General features: G+C 45.3%; 1 protein-coding gene across 1 annotated transcript in view; it reads right to left on the bottom strand.

Moving 5' to 3' along the window:
• Positions 1-15,969, bottom strand: part of dph6 (diphthamine biosynthesis 6) — a 70,653-nt gene that overhangs the window by 7,828 nt on the left and 46,856 nt on the right. The window contains exon 13 of the mRNA XM_056426180.1: positions 4,369-4,617. Coding sequence (XP_056282155.1) covers positions 4,369-4,617 — 249 coding nt within the window. The remainder of the gene's footprint in view (positions 1-4,368; positions 4,618-15,969) is intronic.

Raw genomic sequence — 15,969 nt, forward strand, 5'->3', positions numbered from 1 at the left:
ACTCAGAGCTGTCGGGCGAGGTTACATCGGCCCCCTTTTGTTCCTGTCTTCACGGAGCCACCGGAATGTGACGCCAGGTGGTTTGTTCCTCGGTCCTGTGGAACTAAATGTGCTGAAGATGCATCATTAAGTGTTTCTGCATGGATCAGACTGGCCTGTGGTCAGACCTCCATCACCAGAGGATGGAGAGGGGACACTGGCTGACATCGCTCCCCGACCTGAGATCAGTTATTAAATGAATCCCATGAAACGCAAACGTTGATAAAGCCGAGCCGAGTGCTGGAGTGACAAGACGGGGGGGCAGGCCGGTGGCAGAATGTGTCTCTGTGTGTGTGTCTCTGTGTGTGTGTGTGTGTGTGTCTCTGTGTGTGTGTGTGTGTGTGTCTCTGTGTGTGTGTGTGTGTGTGTGTGTCTCTGTGTGTGTGACTCTGTGTGTGTGTGTGTCTCTGTGTGTGTGTGTCTCTGTGTGTGTGTGTGTCTCTGTGTGTGTGTCTCTGTGTGTGTGTCTCTGTGTGTGTCTGTGTGTGTGTGTCTCTGTGTGTGTGTGTGTCTCTGTGTGTGTGTGTGTGTGTCTCTGTGTGTGTGTCTGTGTGTGTGTGTGTGTGTGTGTCTCTGTGTGTGTGTCTCTGTGTGTGTCTCTGTGTGTGTGTGTGTCTCTGTGTGTGTGTGTGTCTCTGTGTGTGTGTCTCTGTCTCTGTGTGTGTGTGTGTGTGTCTCTGTGTGTGTGTGTGGAGGTCTGTGTGTCTCTGTCTCTGTGTGTGTGTGTGTGTGTGTGGAGGGCTCTGTGTGTGTGTGTGTGTCTCTGTGTGTGTGTCTGTGTGTGGAGGGCTCTGTGTGTGTGTCTCTGTGTGTGTGTCTCTGTGTGTGTGTGTGTGTGTGTGTGTCTCTGTGTGTGTGTGTGTGTCTGTGTGTGTGTGTGTGTGTGTGTGTGTGGAGGGCTCTGTGTGTGTGTGTCTCTGTGTGTGTCTCTGTGTGTGTGTGTGTGTGTGGAGGGCTCTGTGTGTGTGTGTCTCTGTGTGTGTCTCTGTGTGTGTGTGTGGAGGGCTCTGTGTGTGTGTGTGTGTGTGTCTCTGTGTGTGTGTGTGTGTGTCTGTGTGTGTGTGTGTGAGGGCTCTGTGTGTGTGTGTCTCTGTGTGTGTGTGTGTGTCTCTGTGTGTGTGTGTGTGTGTGTGTCTCTGTGTGTGTGTGTGTGTGTCTGTGTGTGTGTGTGTGTGTGTGTGTCTCTGTGTGTGTGTGTGTGTGTCTCTGTGTGTGTGTCTCTGTGTGTGTGTGTGTGTGTGTGTGTAGGGCTCTGTTCTGCTCTCCACCAGCCACTTAACACACTCCATCTCATGACTTCATCCCTCTTCAGTTCCAGGCCATGCCCCCCCCCCCCCTGCAGGTAAACGCATCCCGTCTGCAGCGCTCAGCCCTCCTCTCTGATGGGCTGTGACCTGCTCTCCTTGTGTTTGTTTTCTTTCTCCTCCCTCTAACTGGCGTCCGTGCGCCTGAAGCGTGCGGCGGGTCGGAGGGCCGGGAGGCGTGAAAGCCGAACGGTAAACACGGTAATAAGGAAGTGGTGTGAAGGCGGCGAGCAGCGGGGAGCTGATGGGACTGCGCTGCTTAGCCAGTTCCCCTACATTTCCTGCCCAGCGGGACGCCTTCAGCATGTGGCTCGTGTCTCAGCACTTACTGTAGTGCCGTCAGGCTGCTGTAATATCCCTTCCCCTTCACTCCCTCATCCACTCTCTTTGCTTAAGATTCCACTCTGAAGCTCGTCAGACTGTTGGTGTCAATGAAACACACAGGGCCGTGTCGGTGAGGACAAGTTTAAGGGCCATTAGAGAACCAGGCAGGGGCCACGGTGACTCCTAGAGTCCCACGTGAGCTGGATAGGAATCATTTGAAAAGGCTTTTACTTTGGTATGCAGGAAACTCCCAACACTGCTCATCAGCATCTCAACAAACACGACATTTACTCTGAAAATCATTTCCACATTTCCAAAATAACAAGGCGTTTAGGAATAGTGTGTATTAAAAAATAAATGATAATGCTGTTTTAAAACTTCATAATTAAATCAAAAATGTGAATCTGCTTCATGATATTAGTTTTACGCGTCAACATGTTTTCAGAACCTGTTATTTCTGTGCAAACAAAGAGACGTTAAACATGTATTGACTTCACATCAGGATCTCCCTGTTCATCAAACCTCTTGCACTCAGACGAGCTCTCGGTGGTTTAATGCACCGTAAATACAATTTCACACGTGTAGCGACTTCAGTATCTGCTCCCAATTAACCCGGCGAGCTTCCTTATCCACCTGATTAGAGAAATTATCAACGCACAACAACAACAACATGGCCCTGTGGCTTCAGACTCCCTAAACACGGCGTTTCTATCATTTCCCTTCAAACTTCTGGTGTCATATATATTATTTGAAATTAAAGTGTACATCATCCAACATTTAACACCTGGTTTTCAATCAGCATCCATAACGTAACCACATAGTTCATGTTGTGCTTCTGGTTTCAACCAGACCTTCATTTAAGTAATGAGATATTTAACTGCAGTTTTGGATCAACTATTAAACACAACTTTTCCATTTTATATTATTGTATTTTATTTACAATAGTTTTTAATTCAGTTTAATGAATCAGATTGCCACTATTAAACACTCGAGCACATTAGATTATATATATAAATATTTGATTGGTTATTGGTCGGTATGTTTCCTCGTATTAACAAATTGTCTTTTCTTTCCTCGTCTTATTTTCTCCTTTTCTTTTTTTTAATCTTTATCGATTGTGTTTTGAAAAGGAGGAAACCGTCGTTTTCATTCATAGTAACCAAGTTGTTTTATTTGAAGCGCCTGTGTGTTTGAGCTCACGAAGCTGCTGTAAATAAAGCTCGGCTCTCTTTGCTGCTGCCGGCCGGTGGAGTCGTCTCTGTTGTCGGCGGGAGTCGTGTTATCGGGGTTTGACCCGAGTTAAACATTCTAATTACCGTCGGATCCAATGAGCAGCGTAATCCGCACCCCGGGGAGAGAGCAGTTCACCTAGTTTAGGATGAAACGGTCGCCCCCCACCACGGCCGCCTTCCTTCAAGTGGAAGAGAGCGGAGAATGTGAAGGCCGAGTTGGGAAGTCACGCCGAGAGGATCTGCCTCACAGGCAAATAAAGAGTGTGTGCTCAGGTCGGTAACCTACCACCTCCGCCGGCTCTTCCCGTAAGGGGAGAACTCACCTGCTCACAGATGGAGCTGTCAATTAGAGCTGCTTCATCTGGGAATCAGTTGAAAATAAAACATGGCCTTCTGGTGGGCAACCCTGGGTCAGCTAACGGAGATGGAAGCACAACAGATGGACGGTGTTGTCCATCTTCAAAGGCCTCGAGTCGTGTGACCTCCCAGAGCGCTGCCCTTGGTGAGCCTTGTTCACTGAACGAGCCTTTCTGCATGCTAAACCGAAGGGATGCCGATACTCCGCCGTGAGTTACGATGAGGCGTTTAATAAGTCGCAGAATTCACAAATGGAGTTTGGCTCTTCGCTGAGATCAGCTGAACTGTCGTATATGTGTTTGGATTCAGAAAGTGTAACTTGAAGGCTTTGAGAATACGAGCGCTGGCCTTCACTAACATATTTATTATATCACACACTGCTAGAATCGTGCGGAATTGACACAAAGTTGACGTCCTCTCTGTAATCTGTGGCGCTGCTCGCCACTGAGCGGCGCCACGTGTTGGAGGTGGGCTCCTGGCGCTCTCCCTGAGGCCCTATTCCCATGGCTAGACAGATTACTGTGGGAGGAGAAGGGCTGCCAGGGGAGACTGGTTCCTCTATTAGCCGTATGGAGCAGGGGTTGTAAGCTGGGGCGGTGGAATGGAGGGAAGGATGGAGGGAGGTGGCAGGGAAGAGGGGTAGAGGGGGATAAGCTGCTCGGAGAGTTGAACGGAGCTCTAAAATGGTGTGTGGGGGCACAGGATTAGGAACGCTCCGAGGAAGACATCTGCTTCTGTGCCAAGCTCCACATTATCAAAGACACCAGCACTTCCCACATCATCAACTTTTCATGAGCGCACACTCTGGTAAATATCCGTGGCGGGCGGCTTGCGTCTCAAGGGGGCAGCGCAGGGCGAGGAACTCTTCCTTATTTCACAATCAGAAGAAATACAATTCTGAAAAACCTGGACACCATATTAAGTTTCTCTCCTTCTACTTATTCGTCAACACATCCCGCTGTCGTTTAATGGATTCAACATGTGTGTATTCTATGTGGGAGTAAATTATCAATATTTCCTCTGGATCTATTAGAAAACCGCCAGTCGTTGCTCTTCTTGTTCACCACTGGTATATATTTCATGACCACACATCTGGTTCCCCAGAGACTGACCTTCTCTTCCTCTGCAGCCCTCAGCATGCTCTCCCAGACGGCCCTGACGATGGGGGCGTCTTGGCGTCTTGTGATGTAGCAGTGGGCCTGGACCACATGAGCTAGAGTCAGGCTGCTGATCACGGCCTCCAGAACCTTCTTGACGTGGCTGAAGGACAAGTGGGCCTGGATCCTGGTCCCAGCCTTTACCAGCTGCATGGTACATGGGACTAATGCAATCTGACCCGCGCAGAACACTGACTCGTCAACCTGGAGAAACGAGCACACAAGAAAAACACAGCACCGAGGATTTAATATGATAAACACAATATTAACAGTCTAGAGCCAAACTAGCAGCTCGGTGAGGGTGGAGTTTGCACTTCACCAAAGTTCGTACAATTCATCGTGAGGGGGAAATGAATGTGTGCTCCACCAAGCCACTCGTGAGGATTAAAGCGCTGCAGTTGTCTTAGGTTATTGCCGCCTTATATTCCAAGGCCTGAACATATTTATGTCACACAAAAAACACACCGGCTAAAGACTCACATCCCTCTCCTTATCCACGCTTGACACTACGGTAGAGTCGTGAACTGATGTGGTCGGCTGGTGTTTGGGAGTGAGCTGAACAAAAGAAATACAGACTGAGGGGGAATCTGCCCCTCAGGGCCAAAGAGTCATTCATGACCGTTTTAAAAAGGCACGGTGATGCACATGCACACAATTATAGAAATACACGCGTGTGAATAAAACATTTCGTCTATGTCGTGAAAATGAGTTCAATAAAAAGTAGCCAAACATTTTGTTTAACCCTTGTGTTGCCTTCGGGTCAATTTGACCCGATTCAATGTTTCACCCTCCTGTTGCCTTCGGGTCAATATGACCCGATTCAATGTTTCACCCTCCTGTTACCTTTATATTTACTAACATATTTTACCCTTGAGGTCAATATGACCCCAGCTATTAAAATCTCCAGAAAATTATTAGAATTAATATTGTTTTCCAAGTTTAAGTGTGAGGTACTTTATGTTTGTTTGTTGACTCCCGAAAGAACACCGACATTAAACATTGAATCGGGTCAAATTGACACGAAGGCGACAGGATTGTTAAATATTGAATCGGGTCAAAATGACCCGAAGGCAACACAAGGGTTAAATAAATTAGACAGTTCTGAACTCTGAACATATTCAAACAAAAGTCACGTCACTCCAAAATTATTCTTTTTTTCCCAAAGTACAATATTCATCAATGAGGTGCTATAATCAAATTAACATGAATTATAAGTGTATGTTAAAGTAGCAGTGCATTAATTAACAAGTTTCACCTCCGCCATTTATCAGCATCTTATCACCAACAATCCTCGTTTCACAAGCGGGCGTTCCGGCTGCCGACGTGTCTGCGTCGCACACGTGTTATTTATGGTGTGATAATAAGCTCAATTCTCTGTTAAATACCTCGGTGAGAATTAAGCTCCTCGTATAATGGAACCTGAACAAAAATCTATCTGTTTAATGCAGAGAGGAGTCGGGGCGAGGGCTGGCGTTGGGGAGGTCATGTCTTTAGAGACCCTGCGGCTCACCCGGGTTTGAGCATCGCGGCGTTGGGGCTTAACACGAGCTGCTGGTCAATGTAAATAGCTGTTGGTGACACGTTGATAATTGCTGGCCGATATGCAGGGACCTTAGAGCACATGCAGATCTCCAGGGAGGATCAAGAAGGCCCGAATCAATTGATACACGGCCCGAGACAAGGTCCTTCGCTGATTAGCAAAGACTCCGCAGGGGTGTCATGTTTCACCAGTCAGGACCAGATGTCTGAGACTTAGCACCCTCTCAACCAAACTTCCTCCCTCGCTCATTTCCAACACGCCCTTTGTTTCCTTTCCTCAGTTCGGTTTCAGATCGGCCAAGACACAAATTGTTCAAAGGAGGAAAACGGAAAACAGAATATTTTGTCCGAACCAAATTGTTCGTCTTTAATGGGATCCTGGAAGAACAGGATGCTGCAGCTAGACAACTGTTTAGCTAGAGGGCAAACGTGGTCACGGCTATTTCCATAATCAGATGGGTTTGCCGTGATCCCGAGCTCCTGGGTTCACTTGTCAACTTTGATGAATCTTCAGTTTCCATCTCTGCTGCTCCAAATTACCGAGACAGTGCGGGAGACGAGCGACGGGGGGAGGAAAGGGAGGAGATAAGGCCCTCGCTGCTTTCAACCGGTCCGATCAATCCCCGGATAATTTACCTGTGAGCACAATCTGCCCGAGCGCCTGCACTCCTCTGTCTGCCTGACACAGAAGCCAGATTCCCACACACCAACAACAAATTGTCATTGGCATTCCATTTATGAGCCATCAAATGCCATCATATCCACTTCCACAGAGAAGGGCTCCGTCGGGTCGGACGGGCGGCCCGAGTCTCTTCACAAGCGAGTCCCCGTGAAAAGAGCTCCCACCACTTTGAATTCATGAAGACCGGCGACCATTTGTGTATTTGAATATCAAAAGGGGCTGGATGGGGCCCCTTGACTGTGAAAGGCATGCTCCCATAGCTTCTACCAAGCAGGTGTGTGATGATCAATTATTAAGGATCCCGCTCGGGTTACTCTTAGTGGGAGGTGGAATTGGGGATTTGTGGTGGTGGGGGCACGTCTCTCTCTGGTGAACCTGGATGGGGGGGAGACAGTGGAGCAGGAGAGCGAATACTATTTACATAAAATTAACAGTTCAAAAGAATGAGTTCACACACCAATCAAACTTGTTAATTGACTGTCAATGGTGTGTCCCTGAATATACAACACAGCTACATTATTCATCTGAGGCCTTGACAGGGAAGACAGTCCAATTTGCATGGGCGTTCTAAACGTGATCAACAACCACAATGCCACATGCATTTTTAATAGGCTGGAGATGGGATCCTTTAATATTCATAAGGGTCAAACAATTGCATATGACATTAAACTTTCTATAACAAGGTAAGTATGTTTCAAATGCTAGTCTTAGCAGTTTAAGTGGCCCACAGAGAAAAGGCTGAATCAATACGACACGTTTTGTCCGACTACTTCTTCAAAGACTTTCAGAAATGTGGGGGTTTTAGTCGCTACCTTTATGTACAGAAATGAATATGTTTTATTTTATCTCAAACACGCAATGCTTATGGGGAGGCAGTTCGGACAACATTCACATCACTATAAATATAAAAGCAGTGTCAAATTTTCCATATTTGATGAATTCAAGAGGATTAAAAGTTCAACTTGTCAACTGTTTTTTTATTCTTCTTTTTTTAATGTTTGATACAATACAAATGTAAAAATAATCTAAATTTAAGAAAAGCAAACAGTATCATGTGATCTATTCCTAATAATTGTCTGACTTGTTCAGTGAATTGAAGAATACCACAGAGTATTACACAACACACTCTTTCCTTCTCACTATTAATAACAAGGCCCTTTTTTTTGTTCATGCTTTATCAACCTTTACTTCAAGGCTAAAACGACATCGCTTTTCTCGTAAGCCCAACGATGAGTCAAAAGGTCGCCGTCCCTGTGAGCTGCAGACAGAAACACGCATGTAGAGGTACGGGGAGCGCCTGGCTCTGAGCCGTGTCTCGTTTCAGGCGGCCGCGTCTGAGGTGTTTCTAATTGCAGTTTTTTGTCAACGAGCTTCCAGAGATGACCAGACAGTGCGAGACTATATTCATATTGGTGTTGGAGCCCTCCGGGCCCCCGGCGTGTCGAGGACGTCTCCGAGCGTCATTAGCAGAGCTTTGGATGGTATGGATGAACCAGGGTGGCCGGGATAAAATGACCTGGTATTGACGAACAGTCAAGTTTTCCTGCCTGGTTCCAAGGACATGGAGAGGTGGAACACTGCTTCACCGCTACTATCAGATATGCTAATGGTCACATTTCTCCCCATTGAGACCTCATGCATAATTTAACCAGGAAAATGATAATACTAAATGTGTAAAATAGGTTAGATTAATGTGGTGTAACTTTTCCGTGATGCAAGGACACATGTAACCAAGCTAGAATGGTAATGGAAGCAGTCTCAGCTACAGGGGGGGTAATTAAAAGCACACTGTAAGTAATATTTGTAATATATCCTTTCATGGAGTTGGTACTACATCTTTTTGAGTGTTGTTTACAGCCTTCAAGGACTACGGGTAAAATAGTTCATCTTCAGAGGACCAGGCTTTCCAAATCGGAGCTTAAAACTTTTGAAAGATTGTGGTATGCTTTAACCCTCCTGTGACCTTTAGGGTCCATTTGACCCCATTCAATGTTTAATGTCGGTGTTCTTTGGGGTCAATTTGACCCCAGGCTGTTTTTCACTGTGTCAAACATATAAGAAATATCAACTTTTTTATATATTTAAAGGGCTATTTAGGTAGTCAACAAACAAACATAAAGTACCTCACACTTAAACTTGGAAAACAATATTAATTTTAATAATTTTCTGGTTTTAATTGCTGGGGTCAAATTGACCTCAAGGGTAAAATACGTCAGTAAATATAAAGGTAACAGGAGGGTTACACATTGAATGGGGTCAAATTGACCCTAAGGTAACAGGAGGGTTAACTAAATAGTCAATAGTGAATATAAAATGTGAAAAGGAGTTTGACATGGATGAGTAGAAACAGGTCAGAAGTAAACCAAGGATGCAGCATTTACATTTTATCTTCCATTCAAATCTTGATTTGATGTATAAACTATAATTTATTTTAAATGGGATGCTCTCTGGTTCTGCTTTTAATCCCTTATGGAACATTCTTATGTGACACATTTCAAAATGTCGTTTGTCATTTTTTATCTTTTCTTGAATATTTTAGGGTTGGCAAATAGCTCAAAATAGTTCAAAATGTGTGGATCAAAAAACAGAAGTTGAAGTTCTGTTGAATGTATTTAAGCGCATATATTATTTCTGCTTTTTGGCGGGGATGTGATTTGCAGCGACTGTCTAATCCTTGGGTGGCGGATGTCAGTTTGTCAGGACGTGTCTGTGATTTCATCTTCTCTTTCAGCATTAGAGCATTCAAAGCAGATCACGTCTGGGAGATGATAAGCGACGGGCTCGTGTTGTGCTGCGCCCTGAGGAAACCGGCCCCTTCGGACACCTCCTTTCTACAAATACAAACCTTTCAGGAGAACCACGGCCGCTCTCTACTGAATCTCTCCCCATGTTGAGCTTCTCATTTAAGGCTTCATGGGAAGGGGGGAGGGAGAAATTTGCCTCTTTTATTCCCTCCTGTTTTTCTTTCCACCAGCTTTCTTTTGTTCTTCCCGTTTGTGCTCCAGTTTGAGCCGAACCCCTGTATGCTCAACTGTCACACGACATCAGCGTTACTTAACGGCGACATAAATAGCCAGATGAAGTGCACAAAGAGTAAGGGGCATTTCTCAACGCGCTCTCTCGGTTCTAAAACTGCACATTTATTTCAGGAAGCAAACCGTAGGTTCAAAACACAAGGTTGTATCGATGACACATTTAGAAGTACACTAAAAATCACACAACTGCAATGAGCCATTGTTTAGGCAACGTGTGGTCAGACCAAGCCAGCGACACTGGCCTTTTCCCCAACCCCCACCTTCTCCAAGCCTCTGTGTCTCTGCTGTGCCTGGATGTCTGCCCTCGACATGCCCACTCCATGGACACTGAGCCGTGTGGAGGAGGAACACCGCCATGTCCGCTCTGGTCAACTCTGGTCGTCAGGAGCTGCCGCTCAGTCCGATGACCGAGGTCAGAGGAGCCCGACTGCCGGACGCTCAGGGAGACGCATCAGAATGCCAACAGGCATGAATAAACAGATAAATAAATGCATCTTTCCATAATCCAAATATAAAAATGTTACCGCAAAATAAAACACATTTTGATGCATGTCTTCTGTGTTTTGTTCTGTTGCGGTAACTATGTAGAAATTTAAAAAATCTGATCAAATAAAGACGTAAATCCTCAAAGCCGATGTGATAAAATGGTCTGTGGTTATTGAGTACTGTGGACTGGGCTGTGGATGGAGAGTGATGGAGCGGCATGGTTTTTCACCGCGTTAGGCAGAACGCCCCGCCGCCTTCAACTGTCCCGACCTCATATTTTTTGACAAATTGGTTTTGAGGCTTTTACGACTGATGCACATATCGCAAAAATCATTTCTGCCAAGCTTCCTCTATGACCTGCCCGTGGGATATGACAAGCCCCTCCATGCATCGCTCTATCAAACCGAATCTTTCCAGGACAATGCAAATTATGACAAATTCCATCATCCTGCATTATGCGCTTTCCCGCTAATCTCCCTAATTCGAGAGAATCGGGGAGGGTCTGGCTGTTTCAGCTGAGGGGCATGTTGTCTGATTGAATGATGCTGAAACTGCAACCCTCAACCCCCGTGCTTTCTCCCAGCTGTGACCACCTTGTCTCTTCTGTCTTTTCATATTTTTCCTCTTTTTGAAGCCCCATCTCTCAAGGCCAGTCTGGTAATGGAAGCACTAAACTAACCTGGGCACAACAGAATTATGTCAACACAAAATGGCACAACCATTAAAGCGTAACTATGAGAAGTGGTGAAGTCTGTGTGTGTGACAGGGTGTGTGTGTGTGTGTGTACGATATGAAGGATAGGACCACAGTGTGATATGTCTATTCAGCATAAGACATTTTGAGTGTCAAAAACAAACCAGCCTGAAACCTAACAACATGAAGCTGCTGGTTCCAGAGAGAAAAGTCTTCTGCATCCACGTTCAAGACATCCAGTTGAACACACACACACACACACACACACACACACACACACACACACACACACACACACACACACACACACACACACACACACACACACACACACACACACACACACACACACACACACACACACACTTCTCTGCCCTGTTGACACTACATGTAGTTCAATATTCACAATTAAAGATGGACAACAGACGAACAAAGACAAAGAAAGGAAAAAGAAAGACAAGACGGTGAAATGCAGTGCAGAGCAAAGAGGTGCAGTCCCGCCTGCTGCCACCAGATGGCAGTATGGCTGCACTAGAAAGGCAGGAGGAGGCTGGAGGATCCACAATGCTGCTCAAACAAAGTCCAACCACTCCTTGTAGGCTGGCTAGACAGCATCCAAGACTTCTCCGATTTTTTGTACTTTCTTTATTTCAAAATGTTTGCATAAATAATCCACAAATTCCACCACTTGCAATCCATTAATATAGATGGAGGAACATTTGGGGGGAAATTATAAAAAGTAGTCTCCAAATTGTATATGGTTTTCATTGCAATTCTATTAAAAGGGTTTATCTATATTATTTTTATTATCAAATACGGAAAATCAAACTGAAAAATAATAAACAGAAATTAAATGAGAATCTAAGAAGACACATTTTCCATTGAAGAAATTATTGCTTATATGTTATTTTACTGTAAATGTGCACCATAGATATTACAATTCTCACTATAGCTGATAAAATACAATGTCCTGAAAATGAACTGTAACATTCAAAATAGAGTACATTTTAACATTTGTGTCGGAGCATCAAATTCAACTCAATAAATGTCGACATGTGGAAAATATTGTGTACCCTATATTATATTGAATGAACTCTTACCCTGAGCATCTCAACTACATTATATTACCCAGAATTACAGGGCCTGACATCTCCTTACATTGTAAATCCATAATATCAATAATATATATCTATATATATATACATATATATACATGTACATATATTAAAAATGAACATGCCGATATGTCCGTGGAAAAAAACGGGTCTGTATATTATTCATCTGCAGCCGTTTTTACCTCACTAAAGCGTGTTTTGATGACAATGGCATTTGAAAAATGTATGACCCCGGTTAGAAGTTAGTACTCAGAAGAATTGCTCCATGTGAAATTTTTGATGAAGCGAGTGTCCGAAAGTAAATGGAGTACAAGCACTAACTCTTGTCCGACTCCTCTGTAGTACTGGGGAAAAGAATGAACGAATACATGAAGACAAAATGGCAACGCTCGCACACTATTGCATGCAGATGTAATAATGATTTCCAACCCGAGGTGCAGACTGACAATTTTAATGTGTGCAACTTATGGAATTGGGGAAACATAGAAGAGCCTACAAAAATGATAGAAACCATCTATAATAGCAGTTTCCTAACGCACACGAGCGACAGTCAGGAGGGGATCTGCTGCAGGAACAAGGCGTCTCTAAAGCCACTCAGACATCAGTGTTACAAACACTGTGTGTGTTGGTAACATATCAATCATGGCTTATTGTTATATATCATTTATTATGAGCTAACAAAACACTATTAATACAATTCGAGACAATTTCCTTCAATTCTGTTTGGCTGATAACTATACGTCAGTTTTTTACTGTGCCTGTTTGCATATGTTTTAATCACACGTCAGGACAGCTAGAATCCTCGAAAGGTTGCCGTGTCACTTTTTCGGGATAAAATATTTTGTCTATGAGTGAAATGTTGAAAAGTTAGAGGGTAATATTTCTCCCCAACACTGTTGCCGATTAGTTTCTGTATGTCAACACACGAGTATGTGTGTGGCAAACGCCTCCTGTATTGTTCTGTCTGTATTTCTGCCACACGTGTATGTTTCACAAGGAGCATCTTCCAGGGTGTGTGTGTGTGTGTGTGTGTGTGTGTGTGTGTGTATAAGCCCTGTCAGCTATGCCCTCTCGTCACTGCAGGGGGAAGAAACACACCCGGGCAGCTCTGAATATAGTGGCTAGTTACCATAGTAATGGGATGGTCATACGCCTCTCCTTTCTCAGACAGTGATGGGAGTGGACAGGACATGGCGCTATGCTTTTTATCTATGCATTTGGTATTCAGTTATTTCTTCCCACAAATAAAAAGCCAAGCCAATGCACCTCTCCTTTTGCCGTATTTAAATCGAGGGGTAAAATGGGAAGTAAAAAGTTCGATATGGGGGTAATAATTCACACAAGGGACGACAAATAATGACGTGTTTTGACTGAGTGTTTGTGATCGCATTGTAACATTGCAAATGTCCTGGCATACATCTGCTGCGGTGGGATCTTTATATGACGTTCTTCAAATGCCTTCTTGATATCTCTGAACCGTTTGCCCCTCGCTGCTCATCTGCAGTGACAAAGTGAGAAGACGGCCAGCGCGCGCACACACACACACATACTGGTGTGGCACGCGGTCGTCTCAAAAGAAAAGAGGAAGTGTGATCCATTTATCAAATAAAATCATATTCATACATCAATACTGATTACATTATTCATCTACGTTCCATTAAACGGTCTCGTATATTCTATTCCTATACCGTAGTTACAACAATATTTACATTAATACTTTGAAGAAATTTGCAAAGATCTGCAAAGTTGATGGGGGGGGGGGGGGGGCTGTCCATTCATTAGAGACACCAGAGACCTGTTCTCTGAAGGTGATTAACGATGGTTATGTGGGGCACGTATATGCACATCTAGTAGAGGTGTAGCTCTAGATAGGATGAGAAGGACGATGGCGGCAGCTACCCTGTCCTTGCGTCCCATGGCTTGTTGACATGAACCAAGGCAGTCAGGCACCAATAATACATGAAGAGCTGTTCAAAGGCAATTAGGATCAGTTGTCCGGGCCGGGCCCATTAAGGAGTGGGCGTGTGGCCGGGGTGGAAGCGCCGCTCCGGCGTCCGTCCGCCTGAGAGTCGATGCGCCCTGACAGATCCAGTCCTTCCCCTGTCCTCGCCCGGTCCGAGCCGAGACCAGTCCGCCCCCACGTGGTGCTGCAGCGGCGGCGCGGGGTCATGTATTAAAGTCCTGAAAATGACCACCGCCATGGCAGGTCAGCCTCGACGTGGTCACAGCAGGAGGGGGGGGCGGACATAATGACCTCCTCTGTCGTGTACCACATCCCATAAAACTGCCCCTCATCAGATTAAAAACACAGTCCGATATTACCTCTCATATATGTGTACACATGACAGGCACGATGCCCAACCCCCATCCCAAAGCTGCAGCAACGTCCCGGCGCCACGGCCGCGTGGCAACGCAGATACACATCTCCCGATGGGACGCCGTGAAGGGGAAGAAGACCCGGTCCTGCGTACGAGAGGATGCAAACCTGCACACGAGCAAACATTTGCCAACAAATGTTTCGGTGCTCATAGCTTAAGATAAGGCGTCGGCTCAATAAACCACTTTGCTTACATCCGTTTTTGTATTTGCACGTCAGTCAAAGCAGCTTGAAGGCGGCATTCACCCGTCATGTCAGCCAGGAGTGTTCCATCGAGTCAGCTGTGACTCATCGTCACGGCCAAACCAGTTTACCTTGAGATACAGCTCGGCTTTTCACAAAAAGCTCACAGGTGTGATCGTGTCTGTGTGTGTGTGTGTGTGTGTGTGTAAGACCTGGCCTCAGGGCATACAGCCGACAAGCCACTGCAGTCTGGTCTGACTGGGTTTGATCAGCGTGTTTTGTGTGTGTCCAGTTCAAATGATGACAGTTGACCCCAGTGTTGGGCAGGATGAGTAAAGCCTTCAGAGACACGCTCAGGTGACGCAGGAGACAGGAACTGAATCGATGCTCGCTGGGGAACGTCTGCGAGGTGAAACCCGACTGTCAAAAAGCCTTCTGACTCTCCCCCGGACAAAAGGTTCAACTCATTACACACGATTCAGGCATTCAGGAACGGAAACAACGAGCCTATTCTACCTGTGCCTTCACTGAAATGAAAAGAGAAATCAAATCTGTGTTAACATCCACCACTGAAGACCGTAGATTTGTGGAGCTTTCAATCTCAAGACCGCTCAGACCGCCGAGCCTTCAAGACCTCGTTTTTCATCGACTCAATTACTCGACATCTCTTCCCCTTCTGGTCCCGCCCCTTCCTCCCGTCCTCGTCGCCCCTCCTCCCCGGTTGGAAGTGATCATTTGTTCTTTATTAAAGTTGATAACATCCCTTGCATTGTCTGAGTGTGCACGCTAGCGCGCCGCCCCTCACAGTTCTAGCCTCCAGCGCTTCGTATTATTGGTGCATTATTTCACGCATGCCCTCCTCTTTCATCAAGTGCTTCTGAAGTAATGTTAATAGACTAGAAAATTGAGACATTTATGAAGTATGGGCCGTGTTTATGAAAAAATCCATAAAGTATGACAGGGGAGAGGTGAGATAAAAGCAAGGTTTTAATAGATTATGGCAAACAGGGGAGAAGCGTCAGATGCTGACAGGCACCTCCTCCCAGATCTCTCATATTTTATGGGATTAATTTTGTTGTATTAGAAATGAAGTTAAATGTCCTAATTAATCTGTTCGTGCTGCATGAATGCCTCCCTGAAGGCAGATGCACACACACACACACACACACACACACACACACACACACACACACACACACACACACACACTGTTTTTTGGCTAATTACTCTTCTGTGTTAATTGAGGAAGATGCAATCTCTCGATGTAAAGGACGTTTGGGGAGGGGGCTTTGATGTGAAATGTGCATGTTGACTCTTTTCCAAGTGAAACATTGACAGAGAACAACAAACTATAAAACTAAAGCACTTTGCTTCATTTCTGCTCTTCATCACTAACATCTTTGCTTTCTCACTCATATTTATCCGTCGGCCCTTTGATTGTTCACC

Source organism: Pseudoliparis swirei, chromosome 11, assembly GCF_029220125.1.
Source record: "Pseudoliparis swirei isolate HS2019 ecotype Mariana Trench chromosome 11, NWPU_hadal_v1, whole genome shotgun sequence".
Taxonomy (NCBI): Eukaryota; Metazoa; Chordata; class Actinopteri; order Perciformes; family Liparidae; genus Pseudoliparis; species Pseudoliparis swirei.